Below are 17,778 nucleotides of genomic sequence, written 5' to 3' on the forward strand. Positions count from 1 at the left end.
TGTTGCACTTGGATTGTTGGACCGCCCCAGCCTCTGCAGGTCATATGCTTGAAATGTAATTGGGCATAACTCCTACAGCTGCTTGATGTGTTCACACAGCTTTTTACATTGCTTTTATGGACTTAAAAGAAGCTGAAATTACATGTATGCATCTAGATGTGCCTGTAAGCTTGTGAGCCAGCTTGAAGTTGAGATTTTAGTTGCACTGAGAGTGTGGGGGTGTGGGGTTGAGGTGGGGAAGCAAAACAGACCTCAGAATTTTGTCTGGACCATCATATTTTAAAATTCAGTTAGCTTGCCTGCTTCTGAACACAGACACATTGGCATCTACACAGGGCCTGATCTGTTTAAAACATCTCAGTTAACAATGGTCAGTATTAGGTGATAACGTATTATGCATGTAGTGCTAAAATATAGCTTTGTTTCCCAGTCTAAATGCAGGGTATTTCTGATCTTCTGCGTACCTCAGAAAAAAAAAGTCCTAGCACTCTATGCAAAGAACACATTTTTTATCCCCCCTTTGCTGCCTCTTTTGAGTCCAAGGCTAATTCTTTTATCACGCTGACATTGTTACATAATGATTTGTATTGATTGACTGGTACTTGAAAAGGCTCTCTCATCTATATGGTGCCAGCAGCAGGTCAGAGGTTGGACACACAAACCCTCTGCAAGTAAAGAACTTATTATCCATACCATACTATGTATGCAAACTAAAATGTAGCAATGGAAATGAGAGTAGGTTAAAAAAAAAGGAAGGAGCTGCTCTATGAGCTTCGCGTTGGCTTATGTCACTTAATATTTGTAATGTATTTAAACTTTATTTGGTTCTTTGCATCAGACTCCGTTATCTGATAAGTTAACCCATCACCTAAAAGGAGTTTTAGGGCTAAGAAGACATAAAAAGATGGTTGCAGCACGGAAGAAGGCCAGGGAAGAAATTTTTCAGCACTCGCACATGCATCTACAGGATATAAAAAGCACTTCTTTGTCCTAAATGATACCATTTAAAATAATATGCATCTGGATGAAAGCAAGAAGAGGAGACAGATCAGAAAACACATTGTTTAATCATCTGCTGCAGCTTGCTCATCACCTGCCCGTCATGAATGCTTGATTAGTTCCTACCGTCAATTGTTCTGTGATGTTTTCTAGATGCTTTCACTGTATTAGGTGACACAGAGAGCAGTAACACCAGCATATCACGTGGAGAGAGGATGCAAGAGTGAGAAGGAGATAAAGTGCTTAGTGACCACACTGTCTTTCCTTGTAATATTTAGCATACTTGCCAGAAAACAAAGGAAAATTGCTGAAGAGTATCTTGCTTTAAACCAAGAAACAGAGGTTGGATCCAATATAAAAAGTATGTGTCTAATTTGCCTTTGAGGAACGAAATCCCTTTCTTTATGGAATTAGTGAGCTTTCGCTGGCAGAAGGTAGTGTGAAGCATCATGCTACATTGAATAAGGACTGTGTATCGATATGAAGATCACTGGAATTCATAAAATACGGATATCCTCACCTTTCCTCCCCTATTACCATTTCCATTCTTGAAAATTTTAGTATTTATAGCCTTATATTTAGTATATTTATGGTATATTATATTTATAGTCTTATACTTAGTATTTGGTCTTTATTGTCTGAGGAAGAGAGTAAGTGACAACCTCTAATCTGAATGAATGCTTCTACACATGCATGCATTTTACATGCATCTTAAACCCATATATATATGCATACACCGTATTTCATCAGAGCTACTGAAAGTGGATTCCATTTAAAAATGTAAAGAGATGAATTGTGAAGAAAAATGTACTCTGGCTCTCCCTAAAATAAAGGAGTCCAAGAAAAGTAAGGTACAAAGTAAGCCACTCACATATCCTATTGGATTTGAATACGTAAGGACAGTAGGTATTTCTAGAAGGTATTAATCTGAGATAGCGAACAAGAAATTATGTTTCTAGAACATGTTTCTTTCTATGACGAAAGCAACTTTCTGACATGAACCACGCTAAATCTGTGTGGAATGCAGGGAGTAACTGAGTATCTCATACTATATTAATGCATAAGAAAAAAACTAGTGTATCTTGTCGTCATCTTAGGGAAGATTTATGAGGCCTTCATGCAAGATCAGTAAGTATTTGTAATGAAATCCTTAGCAGGTTTAAAATTGGGAGTTAACAGAAGGTCCATTTTGCAATATGTAATTTAGTCACTGGAATTATCAAAGGAAATTTTGTAACCTTACCCTATATTTTAGCCAATCATAGCTATAATTGGAGTGTGTTTTTTTGTCTGTGAGCACTGCAATGGAAGAATGTGTTTGTAACTATAAAGAGGCAAGACTGCGTTCTCCACCACATTTTCATAGGAGGTTCAGGTGTACCTTTGTAAAGCAATTACACAACTGCCTGTGATTCGTTAGTAACAGGTCTGCACCCATATATCCTGTAAACATGGTTGTGTAAAACCTCATGAGTGAGCTAGTCTCAGTGCAAACTGAAACTGGCTTAGCATCTTATTGAAGTCATTTCATTCTTCAGCATCCTTTACAAAGCTTTTCAGTCTATCGCTTTCTTTCCAACTTTAGACCTCTAATCCTTTAGGTCTGGTAAGCTGGGAGTTCTGAATGCAGAGGCTAACGTGCATCACTTCAAGAAATCCTCCTTCTCAACGATTGAAAACACCAATTTCCATGCTGTGATCTGTCAAGTGTGTCAGCAGAAGTCTATTCTCCTTGGTCTGGCTATATATCCTGAAATGAAAACACCAAAAATAGCTAGTTCTCCATCAAAACTTCTTGACTAAAGCTCATTTTTCTGTAGACTGCAAAGCATCCTGCTGTTTCTTCTGTGATTTCACAGCTTTTGGTCATAGTCGAAATCAACCTGTGAGCAATTATGCAAATTCACCCTGAAAAATTATTTTCTTAGCACAGGGGAGTCAGGTATTTGAAAAGATGTTTGAATTCCTTGACAGCTGTAGGTTGTAAGTACAAAGGGCAAATTTGTTGGTAACTACCATGATAAACAGAAGTAAATATTTATCTGAAGAGGAGGAGAGAGAAGTGTTGAAGTGTTTTTAATTTGTGTCTACCCTTTTAGCATGAATCTTAGCTGGTGATCAGGAAGTGATCACTTACACCTTGAACTGAGAAGGATGGAAGCTATTGCATTGCAAGCTGATACCTGGAAAACAGACATTAAAAACTGCTGGGAAGGAGAAGCATGGTATAATGAATTATATATCACAAACTAGATTCAAAGCAGCTAGAGACAGCTTCTTGGAAATTATCTGAAGTTGTCAGTCCTTGCTAATCATGTGATATTTTGAATTTACTCATTAAGAACCCGCTTTCTATTTACATTTTAAACAAGCATGATATTGGTGATGTGCTCCACATTTATTTGCCTTTTGTGTGGCTTTTCATGCCAGGAATACAAGGTGTTGTGGAGGCTTATCAGAGCTGTCTTCCCAAGCTGCAGCTGTATGGGCCGACAAACATTGCTCCCATCATCCAGAAGGTGGCAAAATCAGCATCAGAGGAAACCAATACCAAGGAGGCCTCGGTAAGGGCATTAATGCTCTGTTTGGCTTTTTTCTTGTCTTATGATGGATCTCTTGTAGGCCATAAAAACAAGGCCTTTTCATGTATGTGAATCATGCCTTCACAGTTTTCACTAACTGCCTTCACAGAAGGCAGCTTGAGTCTGTGTCGGCGGGAGCAGTGCATCTAGCCTTTATAGCTTCAATAGTCACAACTTTAAACTCTTCCCCCACTGTTGTGTTTCCTGCTTTTAGAGCTGTTTTACTGTAACACAGCCAGTTCTTCACTGTGGAAACATAAATGGCACCACTAAGGTTACAAAATTTAGGGGCCAAGCCCTAAAGTGTTGATCATGCAAGAAGATGAGTTCAGATGTTTACTACACAGACTACCCAATTTCAAGTCTCTAGCAGAGGCTGTACTAAAACTTTTTTGTTCAACTAGGGGATTTTTCCAACCATTCCTTTGAAAACTGTAGTGATACAGTTTTCAATTTGCTATTACTGACATGGAGTATCATGTGCCTTTTAGAAATCAGGAGACAAGTCTGTTAGCCTGCATCTGATACAAAACCCATGACAGATTTCTTGGGCTAAAAGACTTAAGCATAGATCGTGTTTTAAATGTACATCTTTGAAATGCATTAGGCTTACTTTTTTCCTGCCTTCCAGACAGAATGGGAGAAAGGGAGAATGAGAGAATTGGAGAGAATATGTGAGCGAGTAGGTCTGAAACATTTACAAGAGCAGTGCTGTGGGAGTAAAGGGCGTAAGAGAGAACCTGTATACTGCAGCAAGAAAACTGCGATGTATAGGAGCAGAACAGAGCTGTACATTGGCATGCATCTCATCACCAGGCCTAGAGCTTTCTCTAAGCTTTCTTCATGTGCGGAGCCTTTTTTTAAGTCCTATTAAGGCAGCAGTTCCCAAACATTTCTGTTCATGAGTCTGGGCTTGTGATTGTCACTCCACTGCTGTTTCCAGGATATTTATATTATTTAGGGTCCCAGTCCTAAAGTGGGGAATTGCTATGTTTGAATTTCCATACCCACCTAATCCTGAGGTGGCTCACTGTTGTCAGTGCTGCCTCTGAACTAGTGTCGTATTGAATAAGTTGCTTCATTCTTCTAAACTTAAACTTCCCCTCTTTCTGTTTGAAAAACAAATTAATTTATAGCATGAGTCTTCAAGATAAAGTTTTCTCCCTGCATGTTTTGTTTTATTCATGGCAGGAGGTGATGAACAGAACACTTTGAGTTTATATAGCTGTGTATACATAAACTTTAATGATGTTTAGTGTGTTGGTATTGCTCGTCCAGAGTGACCAAATTCTATGAGCTGTTCATTTTTCCTGTTAATGCACGTTTGTTAAATGACTCCAGCTGCCTAACAATTCATAAAGGATCCAACTGAGAGTCACTCTTCCCCATTACCAAGTGAAGATATGTCATAGCCCATGATCCCAGTTCAGTGGGCTTTGGAGTTTTGACAAAGAAATAACAAGCGCACAAAATTGCTTGCTCTCCTTTAGAGAATGAGAAAACCTCTCTTCAGGACTCTGTATGAAGTGTTTGAAGACGGATATTTTCCTCCCTGCACATGCCCTCGCTCTCCTCAGGGACTCTGCAGAATGCGGTAGACCTACCATGGTGTGGTGCTTCTCCCACAGGCAGCAGCGGGTCACCCTCCAGTTTGCAGATGGCTGCACCCATCCCACTTGCCTGTTAGCAAAGCTCCTCTGCAAAGCGGTGTCATAACCTCCCCGACAGCTCTGCTACAGGCTTGTAATGCTTCAATATCCCATTCCTCCCTGCCTCCCACTGGTTCCCAAAGGGATAAAAAATATAATCGGAAACTGTCAGCGGAAGTGATTGTGCGGCAGATGGAAAATAGGGCTAATGAGGATCTCAGGACTATTCCAGACTTCCCAGCCAAAGTCCTGACTCTCCCAGCCCTACCAGCTAGAAACCCCCTTTTCTAAACCGCCCACTGTGCATCCCTTGGCTCCCTCCAACTCCTGGAAATTACCTGAACTACAGCTAAACTCCAGAAGAGGAGAAATTAGTAGCTGAGGAGGTTTGGATGGGAAACACACTTAACCTTTGGGTCACTATAAAGGCTCTTTTCTATTTAAAAATAGAAAAAGAACTCCGTGAGTGAGTTACCAGAAACACTTTTATACTGGAAAAGGGTAAGCAGCTTTGGAAGATTAACTAATGATATAATTTTTCACTTCTTGTCCCAACAACTTCAGCAATATTTCATCTTGCTGATTCTGACGGATGGCGTCATCACAGACATGGCTGACACCAGAGAGGCCATTGTCCATGCCTCTCACCTTCCAATGTCAGTCATCATCGTCGGGGTGGGGAACGCCGATTTTAGTGACATGCAGATGCTGGATGGTGACGATGGGATCCTGAGGTCTCCCAAGGGCGAGCCTGTGCTTCGAGACATTGTCCAGTTTGTGCCATTTAGGAACTTCAAACATGTAAGCTGACTTTTCCATCCATTCTGCAGAAGGGTGAATGTATATAACATATAGTGAATGGTCCCTGGGGCTGGGCCTAACTTTGGATGGGCATGAAGTGTTTAGTAAACCTATGGCATTATTGTGTTGGAAATGGAGAAAAAAATTAATACAGAATGAAATGTGCTCCATTAGTGAGATGGTGAGGGTGGGGAAAGAAGAGATGGGGCAGAATCCATGTGCTTCTTGGGGTGCCAGTCCTTACCTCCATTTTCTCCTTGACTTATTTTTCCTGGTGTCTCTTTTCCATTCTCTTTGCATCTGTTCTATTAGGACTACTGTATTCTGCTTTGCATCCCTTCATTTCCACAGGCAGATGAAATGGCTGTGGATTTGTACTCACAGTATACCCCAGGAGGCTGTTTCCTTATTGAAATTTAGGTCCCTAAGTTCTCTGTCCACCCACAGCATCCTGGTTGCCTCCAAACCCTTTACCCAAATTCTGTACGAGAACAAATCCAAGGAAGTGCTGTTACTAAGAGCTTCCCTGTGCCCTCAGCCAGCTGTTCCTGTCTGAGCCCAGTGTGATGTAGGAGACACTCTGTAGGAGAGGAAGGGAGAGACACAGCATTAAATTGCCAAATTTGAAATAATCCCTTGGCCATGTTCTTTTCTCCTCAGTCACGTGCCCTACATTGCAGCATCTGTCCCAGGGTCTTTTTCAGCAGCTGGGTAGAGACAGTGTTCACCCACAGAAGGAGCTTTCCCACACACAGCCAGGTTTTTCAGGGCTCTTTTCCTCCATATGGAGGTGTGAAATGGCCATTGTGTTCCTCTACGATACTGATCACATCCCTTTCCCTCTGTTTTTCCCTCTCCCTTCCTTCCCCTCATTTCTTCTGTTATATTTAAGTGGTTCTCTGGACTGTTTTTTTGCTCACCCCAGTGTCTAGGAAGGATATCCTCGATATTTGATTTGAAAATTTCTTTACCTCACAGCGTAACTGACTCATTCCCCTCGTGAGATTGCTCTTTGCAATCTGTTCTCATACGCTAGTGATCCTTAGATCTGGATTTGTCGCACAGAAGTTTTCAATTCGGGGTTGGTTTTGGTCTGCATGTGGGTTTGCAGTGCTTACATTTCTTTAGTTTTTCTAGGCATTTTGTTACCACAGGAGACTTCTTTCTTTTTGCTGCTCCCAAAGTACCTTCATTTTCTTTTCCTCTTCTCAAAAGTTGTTCTTTTTTCTCTCTTCAAAATACAATTCTGCCATATTTGTCTTAGATGTAGACACACTTCTTACTTTCGCAAACCCTACTGAGGAATAAGAGAAACGGACTTATTCCTCTTTTCCCTCTACCTTTACGTAAAGAATGGATCCTCATAGGAGCTAAAACTCACCTTGTGCTATTGGTTTGGTGACACCATGCCAAATGGCTGCAGATTTGCCACTGAATTGTAGATACATACATTTCTATGTTGACAGTGCCGCTCAGTCACCTGTCTGCTGGAACAAAGTATGAGCGCGACCTGCTCATAGCCCATGATTCTCCTTCATCAGATAATCACAAGTGCGTAGTGGTGCACTGTAGTCTACTGTAAAAGTGTTGAGAGGCAAGTTATTTATGGGCTAGTGCTAGACCTACTTTCAATTAGTTGAAATTATGTTTCTGCAAGGAACTGGCAAAGCCAGCTGCATTTGTTATTTTTAGCTTAATTTTGTGATTTTATAACAAAGTTGAAATCATCCTTGATTTAATAGATTAATGCTGACAGTTGCAGTTCTGGGCACTGACTATATTATGCCTCTGGTGTTAACTTATGAGTGATTCTATATGTGATTTTAATTGTTGGCATTGGTCAAATGACAAGCATGTCTTATTTTTAGCTGGTTTAGATTAACTTCCCCAGTACTGGGAGAGGATCTAAGCAATCTTAAAAATTTCTTGCTCTTGTTAAATAGTGGTATTTTTCTCCCCCTTTCTTTCAGTAGCATAGATAATATAGACGTAGAGATAGGTCATATATTTGCTATATCAGAAAAGTCTATATATCTTATGCAACTTGATATTTAGTTTGTTTATTGTGATCTTTCAGCATTTCAACAAATGTCAGTGTAATGGATGAGAGTCCATAATAATAGCCACTTCTGGTTGAATTTCTTTATTGTCATATCCCAAATAATATCTCTCTCTGAACAAAGTGACATTCACAGCTATCTTGCTTACTTATCCTCAGCACAAACAAAAGTCCATGCCCTTTTGCAGCAACTAGTGAAACAATTTTTCGTGGTAGAAATGAGTGTGATGTTTTGATTCAAACTTTTTTTTTCCCCCAAAGAAAAATGCGGATTCAACCCATTTTGGAGATTTTTGTCAGATCAGTTCTGATGACACACAAGAATTACCGTAAATCAGCATATTACATTTAACAGCTTTAAGTAAACGATGTATTTATTTAAAAATCACATCCCTTTTGTCAACGTACCTTGTGTTTGTTTTAGTATTTAGGACGTTCAACTATTAAGTAGAAAAAAAAAGTTGAAGGATCTTTTTAGAAAGACTACAAATCAAGTTGTATAAGGTTATAGATTTCTCTGATAAATCAAGTATTTATTTACGCCTAAATCTGTATTACCTCTATTACTGATGGAAGGAGGGAAGAAAATGTTATTTGTGAGCAATTATTTTTTGTTTTGCTAGAACAGTAAACCAAAACTCATTTGGAGCCAACCCAAACAATATTTTTTTTCATCACTTCAATTCTCAGGTCAGCTGGAACTCAAAATCTCGTATCTATCCAAAGAGATCAAAAATAATATATCCAAAAGCTGTCCCTGTGAGAAAATTGAAAGGAGGGAGAAGGAAGTTGTAAAAATAACCTATAGAGTGAATCCCTTTTATTTTATGAGTTTGACTTCAGAGAAGGTTCTGATCCTGCACAGCACTCATACAGGCATTTAACACATTTCAATTAGTTACAATTATTCACATACCTAAAACCTCACACCTACTTCAATGTTTTGCTGGCTCAAGACCCGATGTAGACAGAAATCTTTATTATAGGGGTTTAATCTCCCACATGATGTAGTGTATCAGAAGTACTTCAGTAAAACATCTTACCTTTTTGACTCTCTCTTTAAGGAATATCTTTGAAGCTATCAAAATAATAATAATAATAATTGTAGTGATTCTTGGCAAATCCTGTAGTTGCAGAGGCTTGATAAAATCAAGGTAACCATTACTGTTTAAAAAAATGTCCCATTGTATAGCGGGTGACGCGCAATTCACTACAGCGGAACATAACAAACAAAGGGAAAATATTTCCCCTGACCCCAAGTGAATTCCTTCTCTCTATAATTATCACCACCCCAGCAATGTGAGCGTCCTTCACCTGAAACTGTAGAACAGTGATGCTCACAATCACTGAAATGTAGTTGAGGAAAACCACCTGTCTCAATCCTCACAGTCAATATTTTAAGAGCTGACATTCTCTGCCTTTAGGATGCATGATATATTTACTGTGCACAAATCTGATGCCACAGGTAGATTGTATTCCACTCTGCATTGTATTTAGTCATAGAGGCTAACAACGGTGACTTAATAACATATATATCACAAATGAGTGTGGAAAGCACAGCTCTTAACCACTGCAAGGAGCAATGTTTTGCACTATGCATTGTAATTAAAGATTAAGCATGGTAAAGCTATAGAACTGAATCAAGAGTCATTTGTAATATACACCAATTACCATCATAGGGGATTATTTTCCTGCTGCTGGCTGATCTGATTGTTGTGTATTAGCCATCAGTTGAGAACTATTCATCTTGAGGTGTTTATTGCTAGGATGCTCTTCAAGCATAGCAGTTAAACAGTGGAGAAAAGGTTACACATACCGACTGTGTTAAAAACCCAGTGAAGGTACTGGGTGAACTGGGGCTGGTTTTTAGCTCAGAAGTTACTGGGTCTGATTCTTACTTATACAAGTGCTTCTTTGCACCATCTGGTCTAGAAGTGAGAGTGCTTTACCACCACAAAAGTACGTAAGGTGCAGGTGGCCCAAATCGTCAGACAGGAAATCACCCCTAACCCTGGTTTTGGGATGCTCCCTGCTAGAAAGAGGACCAGGACCAACAGACATCACCGGCATGATGAAACTCTGTAAAGCAACAGTTGTCCGTGTTCAGACTGAAGCACGGAGTCAAGCCAGCTACCCCAGGGTAACTCTGTGTGGTGCCACACGTTGCCTGTGAGCCTGTGGGCACAGTAAATGTGTTAGCTTAAATCTCAGTGAAAGGCTTTTTACTTCACATGCACGCTGGGCGAGGAGTGCGTAGCTCAGTTGACTCCTCAAGTGGTGGTGGTTCAGCTATGCATCTGAGTCCTGACAGAGCCTGTTCTGAAGGGCTGACCTTTCGTTCAGAAGAATGGATGTGGCGTCAGAAGAGAGAGAAGTGGCAATGGGAGGATGATGCAGGGAGATGAGTGTTGGCCCAATGTTCAGACATGTGGACTACATGTGATCCAGGGAAGCTGGTGGCAAGCGCTCCTGCCCAGCATTTTTAAAGATAGAGCAGAGTGAAGTTTCCTTCACTTCCTTCGCTTGGGCTTGTGTGTGCAGCGATGGCCCAGGACTCTTCCCCCACTCCCTGTTTTCACCCTTTACGAAGGGTTATATTTTTGGTAAGATAGCACAGAGGCAGGCTAAGGTATATACAGCTTTGGCACGCTGCGAAGAAGATTAAAAAAACAGTAATTCTCAGTAGCAACATAGAAATCAGCCATTTGTCTGACTCCAAGGGGTATTTTCTGCTGATTTCAGTGAAAACAGGTTTAGACAAGAACGGAGCAACTGTGGGAAACCATGCACTTCACTTTGAAGGATTAAAATAAATGGGTTCTGGTACTGCATAACACCTGAGAACAGTTGCTGTGCTGTCACACAAAGTATGGGCTCTGCTTTGCCAGTTCGTTCATGCAAAAATGTTCCAGGCTTTTTTGCCTGCACAAATATTTTGGTATAGATGTCACAGTAGGGAAATAGCAGTTCATTTTATTCATTACTAATCACATATGTGACTCAAAATACCAAAATACAAAAAATAGTTTTGTTTCTAGTTTTGCTAGAATTATCTTTGTATTTATAGTATTGTCACGTTTGATACTGGAATTTATAATAGCCCAGGGGTTTTCTGCACCCCTGGATTAGCTTGCCTATGAATAGTTTACCATTTACATCCTATGTAAGCCTAATTTTAAGACTCTGGAAGGATAAGGATCCCAGCCCATGAAATAGAGTAGGGCAATAAATAGTCATTACAAATACTTCATGACATATTAGTTTTGAAACCTGGCTGAAAATATTATAGACAGTGAGGAGGAAGGTGTTCATTAGTGTGTGAAAAAGTACTTGGTGTGCAGAAGAAATGTGACCCAGCCACCGATTGAGGAGTTCCCATGCATCAGCTGAGCTGCAATGTGTGATTCATATGTGCTCTGTCTGGAGATAAACACATTCATTTAAACTTCTCCAACTGAAGTTTAAGCATTTGCATTTTTACTGCATTTTTGTGGTGAGCTCAGAGGGAACATGGTCCGGCAGGCTGGCTCCGGTGGGGTTGGAATCGGCTCTACCCAAATACTTAGAAACAAGCAAATCCAAAACACAGGGCAGGAGGGTGCTATTGAACTGCGTGGGAGAACAGGAGCCCGGTTCTGTCACTGCTGAATACAGGGGCTGAAGAATATCCCGGCAGCACATGCAGGTAAAGGTTGCCCACAAAACATACACAGGCCCCGCTGTTTAAAATGAAGCATTGTCAGGGTGTGAAGCAGCAGCTGTGTGTTGTCAGTGGAGGGCATGGTTTCTCATTGCACTGAGGGGTAGCCCTCCTCCCTGCCTGTGGCGAAAGCCAGTGGCCATCTCTATATCCATCTCTACATTTCAGGGTCATCAGTTCTTAAGTTTGGTTGACACCCACCATTTATATGTTGTAGGAAAAGCTTTAAAGCCTCCACAAAGCCTAGGATTGAAGCTTTCTCATGACCATGGTTTAATTCCAATGAAAACAAAGTACTTTTATTGAATGGAAAACTTCCCCAGCCATTAAAACACCATGCCAGATCCTGAAGAGCAGAATGGTGATGGAGGCCTCCTTTTTACAGTGATGTCCATTCATGTTCAACTTGAAGCTCTACAGGATTCCTCGATGAGTACTGATGAATGAATGAAGTCTTCGCAGCCCTTTTCATTGTGATTTGGTGCTCTCCCAGAGTGCAGGGAAGTTCAGTTACCCTGAACTTTTCAGGTCCAAGCGGACCTGAAAAACATGCAGAACGCTTTTGGCTTCAGTGTACTTTCAGGCAGCTACAGCTACAAGCCCAAACTGACTCACAAAATGAGTTTCCAGCAATAGTGCCACTCACTTTGAGTCTTTTTTGCCTTCCATTTCTGTAACCATACTTCCTACCTTGATCTCATGGCACCAGTGCCTCTAAAACCCATGGTACTTCTAGCAGAGAGACAGGTTAACACGTGTGTTTTCTGCCATTTCCTGCAGGCATCCCCAGCTGCTCTAGCAAAAAGCGTTTTGGCTGAAGTTCCAAACCAAGTCGTGGACTATTACAATGGCAAAGGGATAAAACCAAAATGTATGTCAGAGTACGAGTCTTCCAGGACACTAGCTCCATGAACCCGCCTGCACTCTTTTACAAAATTAAAAAAGAAAAATGCTACTGTCTACAACTACTGTACTTAAAAAAGAAACAAAAAAATAGCACGTTTTGGTGATTTTTAACTAAAATAACCATTTTTTTTGCATGTGTAGCCTAAAGGCTTAAATCTGTTAAGCGGTTGTATTGTTGAAAACTTTTTATGAGAAAAAAAATCCAGAAAAAAAAAAGTGAACTCTTTACATTACAGCATGTCGCCTTGAAATAAAAAGTTATCTGTATCTGGTTTTTATACAGGTTTGTTGAAATTTTGCTAAATTTCTTATCTTTACACTGTAAAGCATTTTGAAATATTTATTGAGAGTCGATAGCCAAAATGTCTTTGGTTTAATCTGCTGTGAACTGAGAGATTTTTCAAAATGGCAGATGCATGAACTGTATTTTGCATGTTTAAAATAAAAACAACACAGTTTTGCAGTTGTTGTCTTTATTTCTCTCTCTGCCACAAGGCTTTCAACTTCCATATTCCAAGAAAAGGGTAATAAAGTGTTTCAAGAGATACCTGGTCTGAAGCATGGGCATTTCTGATGTTAGCCGCTTATAACATGGGCACCTGAACATGCCCACTCAGTCTGTGGCCGGAGTAGCAATTTTTCAAAAGCCTGACACATCCAGCTGTTATGAAGGGTTCAGACCGCAGCTGTAAACAGATCTGGCTTGCAGGGCATGATCCATCAGGTTTGCATGTCTTAAAATATGCCCACTTAATCCAAACGATCTGGCTGGCTTGCAAAGGGGTCGTATTTTGGCTACCCAAATTTATAATCTCTTATGTTTGGGAATTCTTATTTTGTTTCATTTGTATTTTTTAATCTCACACCCAATATCCAGCTTTGCATGACACATTTTCCGGAAGAAATTTTGCACAGCCTGATTTTGTGACAACCAGTGATTTGTAACTTCGTGCACACACAGATCACTTGTGTGTGATAGAAAAACTGGTTTTGTACCACAAGAATATTCAAGCCACCTTTTTTTTTTCAAAAGGACACACAAGAACGGATTGGCAGTGGATTGATCTTTCCATTGAAATATTTATGTATATAAATAAATAAACTAGATCATTGTTATTCTTAGTGTTTGAATTTTGGCTTCTTCATTTGCTAAAAGACAACGGTGAAAGATGTGACTTTTTAGAAGTTAAGGATAAAATCTGACCAAAAATAATTTGTGTGGGAATGTCCGAAGGGCACGGCTTTGGACGAGTTGTGCTCCCACTGAATTGAAAACATTCTTGTTGCTAGTTCCAGAAGAAGCTGGTTTGGGCCAGTGCTGAACATTTTGGAAAATCTCACCTGTGAGCAAGGGGTTTTGGGTTTAGAAATACGTATTTTTAAAGGAGTTTGCAGGTAATGTAGAACTCTAGCTCCCTGATTCTCCTTTAGAAGTAGCTTCCATGGGATCAGCTTTGATTGATGATTTTGTACCATAAAATGAAGGCAATGGGATAGCCAAGGTGCATGGAGCTGTCTCCCCAGCACATTCAGTTCTGCTCCATCTATATCCTGCAGCGCAATCGTTCACGCTTGCCTAGTAAAGGTTCCTTCAGCTGATTGGACATTGAACAGCAGCCAGTATTACCTGGTCATAGGTATAAATTGTCTGAAGATGTCCCAACTGATAGATCTCAATCCCATGTTTCCATTTAATGGCTGACTGTTCATTTGAGAGCTTACCCCAGCAGGCTGCACATCTCTCCCTCTGTGGATATATTTCAGCTGGAAGCTACTGTGATTTTCTCTTATATCTCATACACCACTCTGCCAACGTATCTTAATTCTTATCTACAACATCTCTAGTTTCTTATTCCCATTTCCCCCCTTTTTTCTTTCCTTCCCTATTCTCAGAAGGAGCATTTTCTAGCTGTTAAAGCACATAACTGAAAATTCAGTGACTCCATGTTCTTGGCTCCTCCAGTATCTTATTTTGTAATCTTGGGCACGTTGTTTAACTTTCCTGTACCTTGGATTCCTCATCTGTAAAATGAAGGACACTGCCATGTATTCATAAATATCTCACAATGGTACTGGGGGACTTTAATATTTGAAAAGTGATTTGAGATCCTCAGAGGCATGATGGTGCTCTCACCACGTAAAGAGTATTACTTTACTGTGGGCATGGATTTAGGGATGTAATGTACAGCTGAGGAGGGGTTAAGCCTTTTCTTTATTATTTGCCAGACTGAAGGAAAGTAAAAGAAAGCTTTCAGCAAGAAAAATTAGGAATCAGATAAATCGTTCCTTGGCTAAACTGATTTTTGAAGTGTTTATGGTTACATGGAATTGGGCAGTTACAGCTCTTCATTAGCAGAGGTGTTACAAGCTGCTTCTATAATGTAGCATCACATAAAACGCAGAGATCAACACATGGTTGTTCAATGGTTAGTGTATGCTGAGCTATATAAATCATCAGTCATTTTCATGTATGTAGGTGGGCTATACAAGTGCCTCAAGAGAATCACAGTTGCTGCAGATCTTTTTGTTTACTTCACACAATCCAGACTATAAATGTTTTGTACTTAAAAACTAATCATTATCAGTGGTAATCTAGATCAGCAATTCTGTAGCAGCCCTCAAGGTATTCGAAAAGACACCTCCATGATATTGAAAAATCAATTGGAAGTCTCCTTCAATCTGTATAGGTTCCAGCATCTAAAACAAACACGTAATAGTGTGGTGAGCTGGTGTAGGAGAATGCACAGAAGACAAACTAGCCATATGGTAAAGGCTTTCTAATGAGGCTTTGAATGTCATTTTCATTGCTCCAGGTTACTCAGTGCAATAAGATAGTGTGGGCTTTGTGCAGGGTAATATCATTAAGTATATGAATATATCTCTGAAATGGCATTTTTTCTCCTGTTTTATCTACTTATGGTTTTAGCGAGGCCATTCTGCCTTTAGGCAGAACCGCCCTCAATTTTTCTCATAGATTTTTTTATGCAAATTTAAACTTTTACTGCCTTCTGATGGATCATTTTAAATTCTGAAAACTCTTTTAAAATAAATTATATCTTGTCCTTTTGAGGTAATTGATGATCTAAAATATCTTCTCTGCTAACTGCAATCCTGCCTTCCTTTTTACTGTCTCTCAAATCCAATTCAAAACCCAAAAGTTCCAGAATACTCGAAGATATTCATGATCCCTATTAGCCCAAAATACATTAAGATCCATAATTCTTGAGCTAGATACTGTGCTGAGTTGTATTTTTAGTTGTTTAGGGGAAACTAAGTCTACAATAATAAAAAAAAGCACTAACACACTGCTAATTGCTGATTACCCTAAGGTAAAACCTACCTGTGTAAAGTTCCTCCCATGATAAGCAATATAGTGTTCTATAGCATTTGATGAAAGAGTCTACAGGTACGAAATGAAAATGAAATTATAATAATCGTATTGCTTTAAAACATGTCTTTTAAAGCATGAGTCCAGATGACTCCAGATGTCAAAGGTACACAACTGATGACAGCTAAAAGGTTTACAGTTTGATCCGTTAGAGACCTGCGGAGTGCGATGGAGAACAGTGGTTTAAGCCAAGGCTTGCTGCAGGTTGCAGAGATGATATTCCAAAATGCACGGGTAGAAGGCCCCTGCTCTGAGCAGGTTTGTATCACATGGCCCTGCAGGTCTGCAACACTCAACTACATCCCTTGGGTTTACCCACACACCAAATACTGTGATAGAATGGTGCATGGTTTAGTGAGCCTCATTATTGTATTGCAGTAAGATCTTTGCTGATGAGCTAAACAGAGCTGCCTCCTTCAGCTTGGCTCCCCAGCTGCTCACACAGCACATGGCTTACTCCCAGAAAGAACCCAAATGGTTATTCAGATTGACCTTTCTCACTTGGGATTACAGGTCTTGCAGTCACACCTGCTATGTAAATCTAAACTTATCTCCAACCTTTCCAGAGTGAAAGAGGTACTAGACGAACTCCCTTTACTCCTAAGTAGCGTCGATATTTCAGGCACAAAACATAGGTACATTTACACTCACATTTTTTGGAATGGGAAGGGTGAGCTGGAGGACTCCTAGGATAAGGTTACATTTCTCAGGTTGTTTTTTCCCTTTATTTACAGGAAGTGCCATTTGCCACAGAGAAAACACGAGGCGGGGGGCGGGGGGGGGAGAGGGAGAAAGCTGTTGGTAGTTTTCTGGATCACAGTTTTGGGTGCAAATGCCAAAATTCTGCTCACTGTTACCCACTTTGAGGTGCCTACAGCCTCTTGGATCTGGTTAGCTGGCCACAAGCCTCGAGTGCAACACACACGCATGCCACAGCGGGGAAGAAAACGGAGAGGCAGGGTAAAGAGCAGAAGCAATGATGGACTTCGGCTGGCCACACTGAATGGTCACATATCTTGAAAATTCTGTTAAAACCAAAAGGGAATCTTGGGTTCATACCCACTGGCTATCCTACCTAGTGCACTGTCAGCTGTGCTGGTACCCTGCTCAGAAAAAAGGGCAAATTAATTCTGGCGAAAGCCAGATCTCACTGAAGCCAGAAAGGTAGAGGCACGAGCCCTGTGCCAGGCTGCCCAGAAATCCTCTGTCTGGCCCACCTGCATTAACTTTACCAGTAATGTCACCGACTACAACATAAATATAATACTTGCCACAAACGTTGCCCTCTCACCCTTACGTGGCCTACCTGCTCACAAGGAGCTCCTGAACCAGTTAAGCCCCCCACACTGCAGTGGTTTGATAAAGCGAAGAGGTTTCTGCCCAAACCCCCAGGCGTCCGCCTGACACCTGCATGGTAGAGGAAGGTTTTGAATCCATGTGAGGGTCCTGCAACCCTGTGTGCCTAAGTGGTGCTTACCAGCTATAAACTTCACCCACCACTGTTGGATTTTGCCAGCTCGCGGATGGAATGGAAGCATGGGAGCGATGGCAGTGCTGGCAGGGTCGAGGGGAACGGGTGCCCACGGCCATTTCTGCACGTCCTCTCGCATCACCCCCTTGGGTGAGGTCTTCCCCCCGTCTCAGAGAAGCCCCATCGGCCACGGGTGCTGCAGCCCTGACCCTTGGGGCCTTCG

General features: G+C 40.8%; 2 protein-coding genes across 2 annotated transcripts in view; both read left to right on the forward strand.

The window, feature by feature from the left end:
- Positions 1–12,726, forward strand: part of CPNE4 (copine IV) — a 201,912-nt gene extending 189,186 nt beyond the window's left edge. The window contains exons 13-15 of the mRNA XM_009331254.1: positions 3,430–3,563; positions 5,795–6,031; positions 12,571–12,726. Of these exons, the coding sequence (XP_009329529.1) occupies positions 3,430–3,563; positions 5,795–6,031; positions 12,571–12,702 (503 nt within the window). The 3' untranslated portion in view covers positions 12,703–12,726. The remainder of the gene's footprint in view (positions 1–3,429; positions 3,564–5,794; positions 6,032–12,570) is intronic.
- Positions 12,727–17,607: 4,881 nt separating this feature from the next.
- Positions 17,608–17,778, forward strand: part of MRPL3 (mitochondrial ribosomal protein L3) — a 32,495-nt gene continuing 32,324 nt past the window's right edge. Inside the window, exon 1 of the mRNA XM_009331264.1 lies at positions 17,608–17,705. Within this exon, the coding sequence (XP_009329539.1) occupies positions 17,608–17,705 (98 nt within the window). The remainder of the gene's footprint in view (positions 17,706–17,778) is intronic.

The sequence above is a fragment of the Pygoscelis adeliae genome, unplaced genomic scaffold (genome assembly GCF_000699105.1).
Source record: "Pygoscelis adeliae isolate BGI_AS28 unplaced genomic scaffold, ASM69910v1 Scaffold99, whole genome shotgun sequence".
Taxonomy (NCBI): domain Eukaryota; kingdom Metazoa; phylum Chordata; class Aves; order Sphenisciformes; family Spheniscidae; genus Pygoscelis; species Pygoscelis adeliae.